The sequence below is a fragment of the Rhincodon typus genome, chromosome 21 (genome assembly GCF_021869965.1).
Source record: "Rhincodon typus isolate 14 chromosome 21, sRhiTyp1.1, whole genome shotgun sequence".
In the NCBI taxonomy this organism is placed as follows: domain Eukaryota; kingdom Metazoa; phylum Chordata; class Chondrichthyes; order Orectolobiformes; family Rhincodontidae; genus Rhincodon; species Rhincodon typus.
Genome location: NC_063352.1, coordinates 26,876,193 through 26,888,117, shown reverse-complemented (window position 1 = coordinate 26,888,117; position 11,925 = coordinate 26,876,193). Strand labels below are relative to the sequence as shown.

General features: G+C 43.1%; 1 protein-coding gene across 1 annotated transcript in view; it reads right to left on the bottom strand.

The window, feature by feature from the left end:
* Positions 1-10,319, bottom strand: part of plk1 (polo-like kinase 1 (Drosophila)) — a 13,129-nt gene extending 2,810 nt beyond the window's left edge. Inside the window, exons 1-7 of the mRNA XM_020509667.2 lie at positions 9,725-10,319; positions 8,895-9,063; positions 6,958-7,102; positions 6,762-6,855; positions 5,729-5,948; positions 2,349-2,400; positions 809-909 (exon numbers count right to left, since the gene is read on the bottom strand). Of these exons, the coding sequence (XP_020365256.1) occupies positions 809-909; positions 2,349-2,400; positions 5,729-5,948; positions 6,762-6,855; positions 6,958-7,102; positions 8,895-9,063; positions 9,725-10,093 (1,150 nt within the window). The 5' untranslated portion in view covers positions 10,094-10,319. The remainder of the gene's footprint in view (positions 1-808; positions 910-2,348; positions 2,401-5,728; positions 5,949-6,761; positions 6,856-6,957; positions 7,103-8,894; positions 9,064-9,724) is intronic.
* Positions 10,320-11,925: the final 1,606 nt, after the last annotated feature.

Genomic DNA, 11,925 nt, shown 5'->3' with positions numbered 1-11,925 from the left:
AGTGGGGGGGGGGGTTTGGTGGTGGAGAAAGAGAAAAATTGGTAAATCCCACATACATACAAGTTTAATTGAGAAAACTCAGACAAACAAAGATGGGGAGGGGGAAATTAAAAAGGTTCTTCTAGTGGTAGGGTCAACACATTGAAGTTACCTCAACTCTTTAAATAAAGTTGTGTGTTTTTCTTCAAAAGAAGCTTTTTCAATAACAGAGAACAATTCATTATTTTGTTCCCCCAATAGCTCTGGAGGCAGATAAAGCACTTGCCCATTTCCTTAGCTACTTTTCTCCTGAAACAGGTCAGGAGAAGTCAGTTTGAGGGGTACCACACCACAAATTGTTGCTGACCGGGGAATTTTATGCCTATACCACCTGTCTGAGGCGCATTGGCAAGCTTTACAAGTTGACAGTGTGGGGAAATACAATCAATTATGAAGAGAGCTTGCAGGACCATCAAGTCCTAGAGCTGGACAGGAATGGAGCTACCAGCTCAGAGGCAGTGACACTAATAACTGCAAGACAAGACCTCCTGCTTATATTATGATTACTCATCCACAAAAGGACAGTGATTAGTTGAATGGATTTAGCAATTTAAGTAATTTATTAAACTAATAGGCAGTATTTTTCAGAAACGTACAAAAAAATTTAACAAAATGACATCATCCCACACTGTTCCATTTGCCATTTAAATGTGAGATTAATTGTTCAGACTGTAATCTTTCTCCATTACTCCAGGTCAAAAGGTGGCCCAAATTGCATTAGAAAATAAAACAATTTTCAGGAGCTACCCCTAGAAGGCAGTTTCCATACCTTGTCTGATGACTGCTTTGTCAGCTGGCCTTGCTGCTACTACACTACTTAACTGTTGCAATAGATCCGAGAGGTAGAAATCATTGCATTCCCCTACATCCCTGTAGAAAATAAATTAGTTTAGTTAAAAACTAATGTTCTGGAATTTAAAGCTACTCTTCAGTTTAACACAGTCACCATTACTAACAACTGTTATAAAAAGTCCATCTGGTTCACTGATATCGTTTAGGGAAGGAAATCTGCCTTCATCTCTCACTCAGTCTGGCTGACATGTGACTCTCGTCTCTCAGACACGTGATTGACTGTTAAACAACGCTGAAAATCAGTTCAAGGACAATTAGGGAGAGGTTCTCAACATCTTGCACAATAAACAAACAAAGCTTGAAGATAAAGCAATCACAGTGCACAGCTGTTTGCTATTTAATCCAAGTCACAATAAGCAATATGTCACCATATAAAACAGGGATTTTCTTGATCAGATCTTGTGGTTTGATTAGACTAGTACAGTAGCTGTGACCCGCAGTTCAGGATATTTGTAAAGTATTGCATGTTGTTATCTGGAAGCACCATTTTAAGCCTTCATTCAATTCCCTTCCTATATTTGAGCAGGATATCTGTAGCATGAGTGGTATAGGAGCAAGTCCATTGGTTAGGTTGGCAGTGAACTTAGGCTGATAAGAGGGCAAGTATCAATCATACCATGCAATGACGACCTTCAATAAGAGATGGTCTAACCATCACCCCTTGGCATCACCACTGAATTCCCAACTATCATCATTGAGGGATTCCATTGACCAGAAATGGAACTGAAATAGCAAATGTAAATACATTGGCTAGGAATCCTGCAGTGAGCAACTCATTGTACCCTCAAAGCCTGTCCACCATCTGCAAGACAGGAGCCTGATGACAAACTCCCCATATGCCTGGATGAGTGCACTTCCAACAACACAAGAAGCTCGACACCACCCAGAACAATGTAGTCTGTTTGACTGACACCCCAAAACACCAACTATCACCAATGCGCAGTAGCAGCTGTGTGCCACCTTGAGATATGCACTGTAGAAATTCAAAGATTCTTAGACAGCACCATCCAAATCTATGACCACTTCCACCCAGAAGGTCAAGAGCAGTAGAAACTGGAGAACACCATCACCCACTATTTCTTCTCCAAGTCACTCACCATCTTGACTTAGAAACACATTGACCCAATTCCAGTGAAAGAATGGCAAAACTCTGGAAATACACCACTGCAGGTCTACTATAGTCCATAGACTGAAGTGGTTCCCAGCAGCAGCTTGCTACCACCTTACTGAGAGAGCCAGGGACAGGCAAGAAGTGCTGGCCCAGACAGCAATGCCCACATTCTATGAGTGAATTTAAAAAAAAAACCTGATATTTCCATCACAATATTGAAATACAACAGGTCCAAAGAATTGTTTAAAAAAAATCTGAATCTCTTGTCATAATTTAAACTTCCTTTGACTTGCATGAAACAATCAGTTCAGAAGGCAAAACACAAATTCAGAAGGGCAGTATTTACCTTGCTACTCCATCATCTTCTGACTTGCCTGGTCTGTCACCAGCTGGAACATCTATTGGATTAACATTAGAAGGATCAATAACTCAAAGACATGATTTAGAATCTCAAACCATTAAGGGAAGTGAATTACCAATGGACTGCCCTGATAAGATCAGAATTATGATGCTGGTAAATTGCAGATGAATTCAAGAGGCAGAAACTTATATGTCCTCAAACTTTGATTTTTTAGCACTTTCAAACCCCATTTTTAAGATTACAATGTGATCACTGATGCAATCAGAATGCAATTCTACAGCTTGGGACAGTAGACAATTACTCTATGGACTATCTATAAGTCATAGCATCTTCAAAATACTGGTGATGCTTTCCCTGAATGGCTGCTGATTTGTGCTACAATAGTTGCATGGAGCACTTTCATCACCTGTGAATGTAGTGTCAATCTCAGCATGTTTATTTAACATTGAGGCTTTTAAAATCAAAGTACAGCTTTGCTTTGTTGCTGAATTATGAAAAATGTAGTGGAGACACCAGCGTGCAGTTTAAAACAAAACTGTTAATTCAGTAACATAAAACAGTGCTGCACTTAAGAAAACCTCTCTAAACAAAACAACGTTTGTGCATTCTAGTATGTATGTGGGTTCAATAGAAATAAAGCCACGAAAAAAAAATTCCAACATGGGACTCAAAGTCTTGACCCTGTCCTATTAACTACCAGAGTTGCTTGGCTGTGAAGGAACTTGCTCCAGAAAGCTTTTTAAAACACAAGCCATGATAGAATGGAACCAAAGAATCAAATAGTGAAATGTAGTTTGTATATTTTAGAATGTGGCATTAACACAATTGTTCCCAATACCTTTTCAGTCAGAGAGAGTTATAATATTCATTGTGCAGAAGTTTCAGTCAAATATCAACACCCGACATATCATCCTACAGATAGAGTAACTGGAAGCTGCAGTGGCGACATCATGAACAAAGTAAAGTCATCAGACAGTAATCAGAATCCCTACAGTGTTGAAGCAGGCCATTCAGCCAATGGAGTCCACACCGACCCTCCAAACAGCATCCCGTGCAGACCCACCCTGCTACCCTATTCCTGTAACCCTGCATTTCCCATGACTGACCACCTAGCCTGCACATCCCTGGACACTATGGGCAATTTAGCACAAACAGTCTAACCTGCACACCTTTAGACTGTGAGGAAACCGAAACACCTAGGAGGAAACCCATGCAGACATGGAGAGAATGTGCAAACTCCACATAGACAATTGACTGAGGCTGGAATCAAACCGGGGTCCCTGGCAGATTGAGGCATCAGTGCTAACCACTAGGCTCACTTCAATACCAAGGAACAGTATCATTACAGATTCCTTCCATTTGGACTTTTACATCTTGCACAACAGTGGATGGCTTATTTCATGGTCACTGGTGGTGGAATTGAGAGCATTACAAGTTGGCTACAATTCATAATTCTGCACCATCTATTCTGTTACCCTTGTTGCCCACTCATTTCACGTGTGAAAGTCTTTACAGCCTATCATTCTGACAGCTTACATTTCATTCTAGTGCTGATGGTCTGAAAGCTTAGATACATTTCTGTCCCTTCATCCAAAATATTAATACAGATTGTAAATAGCTACTTATTGATTCCTGTAATAGTCAGTCTGTCAACTTTAAGTAATTTATTTATCCCTACTGCACATTAACCAATCCAAATATTTCTACTGCCCCATCTGTGAACACTTACCTTGTAATAAATTTAAGGCATCATAAAAGGTTATTATAATTGATACTATATCCTGTATTTACCATGTTAATTACAATTTCAAAACACTGATTTTCTTCGTAAAAATATAGTTTACTTTTTGACTGATCTTCAAAGACTTCATTACTAACAGATCCCAGCTGTTAGTGTTGTGATTGCTGGCTGCAGCTCCGTCTCTCTCCCCCCACAGCATGTTTCCTGAACAGTGTTACATTTGCCAAAATGTCCATCACCTGGACAATCCTAGCATAAACGGAACTTTGGACAATCACAACCAGTGCATCCACCAGTTTTCAAAGGGATATTTGGGGGCAGCAGGAAAGCAGAACCATGGCCTTACTGACTTGACAGACCAGGCTTAGAATCATATAGCACAGAAGAGGCCCTTCAGCCCAATTCTACACAAACAGAAAAAAAAGCCGGACTTGGCTCATAGGTTTGAACATTATGACATTTCAAATGTTCATCCAAATACTTTTTAAGACCCTCCCAGGCAGTGCATCCCAGATTCCCACTACTCTCCGGGTGAAAACTACTTTCCTCAAATCCCCTCTAAATTTGCTTTTCACCATAAGAACAAAGAAAATTACAGCACAGGAACAGGCCCTTCGGCCCTCCGAGCCTGCACTGATCCAGATCCTCTATCTAAACCAGTCGCCTATTTTCCAAGGATCTGAATCCCTCTGCTCCCTGCCCATTCATGTATCTGTCTAGATACATCTTAAATGACGCTATTGTGCCCGCCTCTACCACCTCCACTGGCAACACGTTCCAGGCACCCACCACCCTCTGCGTAAAGAGCTTTTCCCCTCTCACCTTGAAATAGTGACCCCTAGTAATGGAGTCCCCCACTCTGGGAAAAAGCTTCTTGCTATCCATCCTGTCTAAACCTCTCATGATTTTGTAGAACTCAATCAGCTCCCCCCTCAACCTCAGTCTTTCTAATGTAAATAATCCTAATCTACTCAACCTCTCTTCATAACAAATGATGCCTCCTTGTTACTGACACATTAAGAGGAGCAGCGGCTTTCTATCCACTCTGTTCATGTCCCTAAATCTAACAACTTCAATCAGGTCCATTCTCAGGCATTTCCGCCCCGAAGAAAAATAACTTAAGCTTATGTAGCCACTCTTCATACAGAAGATGCTCCACAACAAGCAACATCTTGGTGAATCTCTCACATCTTTCCTGTACAATGGTGACCAGAAGTGTACACATTACTCCAGCTGTGGCCTAACCAAAGTCCTGTATAGTTCCAACGTAACCTTCCTGCTGTTATAATCTATGCCATGAATGATAAAGGCAAGGGTCCTGTATGCCTTAACTACCCTATTGACTTGTCCTGCTGGCTTCAGGGATCTGTGGACAAGCACACCAAGATTTTTCTATTCCTCCGAGCTTCCTGGTGCCCTGCCATTCATTCATCGAGTACTCCCTCATCTTGTTACTTCTTCCAAATGTATATCACCTTATACTTTTCATGGTTAAATTCTAACTGGCATTTATCTGTCCAATCCATTTATATCCTTCTTCTTCTACACACAGAAAAATTCCTAATTCATGCAACGCTACATACACATCAAAAGTCAAGGACCAGCAACGTTCAACATATGATACCTTTGTTGAGTTCAGTGAGTGGCCGTCTCATACTGGAATCAATCCCACCAGGAGCCAGAGAAAATCGGGGAGCCATAGTCAAGCAAGTTGTGGGCAAACGGACAGGCAGGTAGCCAGATGTAAAGAACTCATCATTCAACAGCTCATGGATGTTGGGCCGTGCACTTGGATCTGACCGAAGCATCCTCTGTATGAGGTTGGCAGCCACAGGATTAATGTGCTAGAAAAGGGATTAGATCAGTTAATAGTTACAAAAGCAATATGGAATTTTTAGAACTGAAACAGACCATTAAATCCATCCAGACCAACCGCTTCACATTTGAAATGCTATACACATTTCTGCGCCCCCCACTTGCCTGCTGTGGCTTTCTCTTCAAAGTGTATGCTGTTCACCTCATCCACTTTATGTAATAATCAGTGGCATATTTTTAGTAGTGTCTGGGTGACTAAATCTGTCTCTCTCATCAGTGTGGATGAGGATATTTGTGGAGCTGCTTCCTTCAATACATTGAAGTTAATTGCAGGTTATCGTTCTAAGATCACTGTAGATGCTTTAGCACTTAAAATGCATCATGCTCAAAGACAAGCAGATGCTTGGACATGAAGAGGGACCAATACAGTGAGGCCAGTGCTAATTAGTTAAATAAAGAATATTGAAAAAAAGAGAAGCCATACATTGAACTGTTCCTTTTTAGGCAGAAGGCAGCGTGGTTGTGAAAAATGTTGGACAGATCTTTAGAATTCGAGAAGATACTATCCCATCTGCCTATAAATCTGCGCAACGTGCATAGAATTTCATAAAGGTGCCATACTCATTATTGAAACAGTCATTGAACTGGCCAGTTACTCATTTTTCTTTCAATTTATCACTTAAAAAAGGGTATGCCTGAGAGTAGGGGTTACAATCAAAGAAAACAACAAGATTCCCATCCAGTGGTGGTTAGTGTGCATCAAACCTTATTTTACACAAGAGCTTTCATGTTGCAGATATTTTTGAAACAATTTTTCTATAATAGTAACAAAATTCACACACCTTGGGAATATTATATTCATTTTTCTTTATCCTCAGGTATGTCTCTTTCAGACAGGATGTTTCAAATGGAGGTTTCCCCACAAGTAGTGTGTACCTTCAAGTGGTGGTAGAGAAAACAAGGAGTTAAAAAAAGTGACAAGTACAACACATTTTTTAAAATTAAAAATGACCCAACAGCAGATGATGAAATACTCACATAATACAGCCCAGAGACCAAACATCAACTTCAAAACTATGCCCTTTCTTGCCAATTACTTCTGGGGCAATGTAGTTGGGGGTCCCACATAAGGTCTTCTTGCGTTCTCCTTCATACTGTACAGTTGTGGCTAGACCAAAGTCACCTTTAAAACAATCCACATCGCAGGCCAGTGATTATTCTCAATCATAGACTGGTTACAACACAGAGCTATTTGATCTGATACCTAAGTGCCAATTTCCAGATGTAGCAACTCAACTTATCCCACCTTTCCATCGTAGGCCTTATTTTCTTAGACAATCATCCAAATTTTTTTTGGATTAAAAAAAAAGGACATAATCCAAATCAGAATCCACTGACGCTATCAAGCTGGACCTTCCAGATCCAAACCATCTACTGTCCGGTTCATTCGCATCGAGTGGGGAATAACACCTCCATGTCTGTGCCATACTCATGCACCCTGGTTTACCTTGCCCACCCAGACATTCCTTTAAACGCTATTGGCAATTTCCACAGCCCTGATGACCCTTTTGCTGGATTAGGAATGCCTATTCTAGAACCGCTTGTGTGCAAAACCGCCACCAAATCCAGGGAGGTTAGGGCCAGCTCTTGAGTTTTATAGTCAAGAATTGAATACAGTAATCTAGAAAATTAAGCTAATGTTTAACTGCTTAACTTCCTTATTCATCTTCTGTTAAAATGAATATGCACAGGGCAGCACAGTAGCTCAGTGGTTAGCTCTGCTTCCTCACAGCACCAGAGGCCTCGGTTCAATGCCACCTTCAGTCTGTATGGAGTTTGCACATTCTCCCCGTGTCTGCACAAGTTTCCTCTGCGTGCTCTGGTTTCCGCCCACAGTCCAAAGATGTGCAGGTTAGGTGGTTCGGCCATGGGAAATGCAGGGTTACAGGGTTAGGGTAGGCAAATGGTTCTGGGTGGGGTTTTTGAAGGGTCAGTGTGGACTCGTTGGGCCAAATGGCCCATTTCCACACTGTAGGGATTCTAGTTTCGTACGATGCATTTCTCTTACAAAGAGAAGTGTCTCGATTAGATCAGCTGAGGAGTGGCAGTAGAAGTTTAATTTAGATAAATAAATGTGAGGTGCTGCACGCTAGTAAGGCAAATCAGGGCAGGAACAGTTGTACACTTAATGGTAGGCCCTTTTGGGAGTGTTGCCAAACAAAGAGACCTTGGGTTGGAGGCTCATAGTTCCTTGAAGGTGGAGTTGCAGGTAAACCAAGTAGCGAAGGCAGAGTTTGGTACACTTGCCTTCATCAGTCAGTGCAATGAGAATAGGAGTTGGGAGGTCATGCTGCGGCTGTACAGGATATCGGTGAGGCGACTATTGGAATACTGGTCTCCCTGCTATAGGAAAGGGATTGTTAAACTTGAACGGGTTCAGAAAAGATTTACAAGAATGTTGCTGGGGTCAGAGGGTTTGAGCTAGAGGGAGAGGCTGAATGGACTGGAGTTTTTATCCCCCACCCTGGACCGTTGGAAGCTGAGGGATGACCTTATAGAGATTTATAAAATCATGAGGGGCGCAGATAAGGGGAATAGCCAAGGTCTTTTTCCCAAGGTATAGGAGTCCAAAACTAGAAGGCATAGGTTTATGGTGAGAGGGGAAAGATTTAAAAGGGACCTACGGGGCAACTTTTTCACCCAGAGGGTGATGTGCGTATGGAATGAGCCGCCATGAGTAGTAGTGGAGGCTGTAACAATTACAGCATTTCAAAGGCATCCGGTTGTGTGTATGAATAGGAAGGATTTAGAGAGATATTGCCAAATGCTGGCAAATGGGATTAGACTAATTTAGGATATCTGGTTGGCATGGCCGGGTTGTACCGAAGGGTCTGCTGTACAGCTCTATGACTCTAAGTGACTGTTGGCTTCATGAACAGGCTAAAGAGTACCGACAACCGGCTGCAATGCTTTACCTATTTTCACTTCCATATCATCATTGAGGAAAAGGTTGCCAAGCTTGAGATCTCGATGAATAACGTTGTTATCGTGCAGATATTGGCCGCCCAGGATGACTTGCTTCAGGTAATACCGGGCCTCGGGCTCAGTGACAGCCTTCCGCCTCTTGTGCAATTCTAGTAAAGACTAAATGAGACATTTAACTTGTGTTCGGTATTAAAAGAGAACTAGTTCACTTTAAAAACAAAAATAAAAAAAAGTATTGAATTATTGGCCGCAGCCGATCAGTAACACAGGGCAGTCCCAGCTAACAGAGGAGAGGAGAATCACTAGTTAGAATGAAGGTAGCAATTGTGGCTTTAACCGAACCATTTACCGAATTAAACACGGAGTGGGGATGGGAAGAGAACGAACCAGGAGCTGCTCCTTCTGGCTTGCAATGCCGAGGCTCCGCCTTCTTTAATACGAGGCACCCGCCAGCCAACCGGCTCCGAGCTGCCGCAATTTTAAATGCAAACCCCATTTTAACAAAAAAAAGACAGCAGCGGGCAGGCTGAGCATCGCCCTGGTCCAAGTTCAGGGCCCTGAGCTGCTGCACCCAGTCTGACAGTGTCTAGTCCCCCTCTGATCGGTGTCACTTGTGGGTGAGCCCCTCCCCCAGCCCCAAATTGTTACAGTTGGTTCCAATGGGAGAACGCTCCATTCACCGGGATCCTTTGTCCCGCAGCTCTCCCTTCTCCGTTTACAACCGTCGATCCCGGGGGGAAAGCGGCGGTCAGTATAAACCGGTGCCGGCAGCTCCAACGCCTTGTCAATTCTCCCCCACCCCTCAACCCGAGACACTCACCCTCCGCCTGCATAGCTCCAGGACAACGTAGACGAAGTCATCGTCCTCGAAAAAGCCGTGGAAACCCACCACGTTGGCGTGATTGAGGCTCTTGTGGATGGAGATCTCCATGGACATCTTCTCCCTCTGGTGCGGCTTCATCAGCAGCGTCTTGGGCACGATCTTCCCAGCGAACACCTCGTTGGTGTCCATGTCGGAAATCTCGTAACACTTGGCGAACCCCCCTTTGCCCAAGAAGCGGCCCCGCACGTATCTCTTCATGGTCTTGGGGTTCACCAGGATGTCGGGGATCTCCTTGGCCACCGGAGCGACGACCGGCGGGGCCACAGACCCCGGCTTGGCGGACGGTTTACCGGCCACCGTGGTCATTATTTGACCGGTTCACAATGCAGACAGGGGGAAAGGGGAGAACAAAGTGCCAAATCGAAGTTGAGTGGAGTCTTCTCCGGGTCTGGTAAAAATTGGGTGGCTGCAGACTAAAGTCGCTACAAACCGTGTCCGTCCCAGGCCAGATGCTCGGGGGCTCTGATTCAAATCTGGAGCGTCGACAGTTAGCAAGCCGTGCGCCGCTCCTGATTGGCCAATTATATTTAAATAGAACCCGAGGCCCGGCTGAATGCCGGGAAAGAACGGTTTAAATGCACCCTGCCGGCTGCTTGGTGACTGCGCTGAATGACAGCACCTTCCACCAATCACAGCCGATACCCCCAACCAGTAGGTTGGTTTCTGAGCAACGGAAGGAAAGGGTGGGGATTCGAGCTGCGACTGCCACCCCAATCCCTCCACGTTCTCAAAGCTTCTCAAGCATCTCAGTGTCCCCCAGGCTCCTGAAGGCATGGATTGGGTGTACGACTTCCAAAGTTACTGTTCAGTTGGGAGCATCCTTGCCTGAGAGCCTTAAATAAAATAGAATTAAATTAAATGCCTTAAATCGGGTGCTTGTGCACCCCACTTTAGAGGCTCTGGAGCTATAATCCAGACTGACATTGACAGAGATGCTATCTTACAGATGAGATTTTAAATAGAAACCCTGTCTACTCTCTCAAGCGGACATTAGTGTTTCTGGGACTCACCTGCTTCTTTTCGTCACTATTAATAGCCATTGTGAGTTACTTGCATCCTTCCACTTCCACACGATTGCCTCTGGTGACCCTCAAAAATCTACTATTGACCCCCCTCTCTCTTGCCTACATGTTCTCTTTTGGCAGCATCTTCAGAAAACAGGTTACTCACTAATGCTGACGATGTCCAGCTCTAAGTTGCCAGCACTTTGTTGATTCCTGTATTGTTTCCAATTTGTCAAATTGCATAACTGACATCCAGTAAAGTACAGGCAGAAATTTCCTCCTATTAAATATTGGGGACATAGAAACTCAAACATAGAAATTAAAAGTTGATCATATTAGTTTTAAACACATTAATGGGAGCAAGAAGCTAGATTGGGAGAAACTGATTAGCAAGTTTGAGACTCTAGGACTGGTGGTATAGAAAAATAAACTTGGAGCCAGACTTTCAGAAATTAAGTTAGGAAATACTCCTCACATTAAAGGTGGTAGCAAAACTCTCTTCTACACCCAGAAGTCAATACTAAATTAATTGCTAATTTTAAAACTGAGATAGATACAATTTTGCTATCCAGAGGTATTAAGGGAAGTGGGCAAAGGTGATAAAATGGAGCTGGTCCCAAATCAAGAGCTCAATGAATGGCAACAAAACAAACTCAAGGGGGGGAAATAACACATTCCTCTATTCTTTTGCAGACACTGGTATATTCTGTGCAAATTTACCAGTACACAGGCTTGGCTGAGGTGTATATTTGTCTGAGTTGTGAATTTACATGGGTACGCATCTATTTGAGCTGAGGGCTTACCTTGGTGTATGTTTGTCTGAGCGGCAAACTAGCCTGGGTTTGGATATCCCCACGTGGGACTTTCAAACATTTTCACATTCTTTCCTCACTCTGTTTTATTTGCTCCCTACCCCCAATTCCTCTCCCCGCTCGTGTCTGAGATTAAATAAACTTGTTTGCAACCTTAAGAGTTTTTGACCCCTGAAACCCTTATTCACACCTTCATTACCTCTAGACTCAACAATTCCTGCATACTTTTGGTTGGCCTCCTATGTTCTACCCTCGCAAAAACTTAAATTCACCAAAATTTCTGCTGTTTGTGTCCTTAATTGCACCAAGTCTGTTCAGCTAT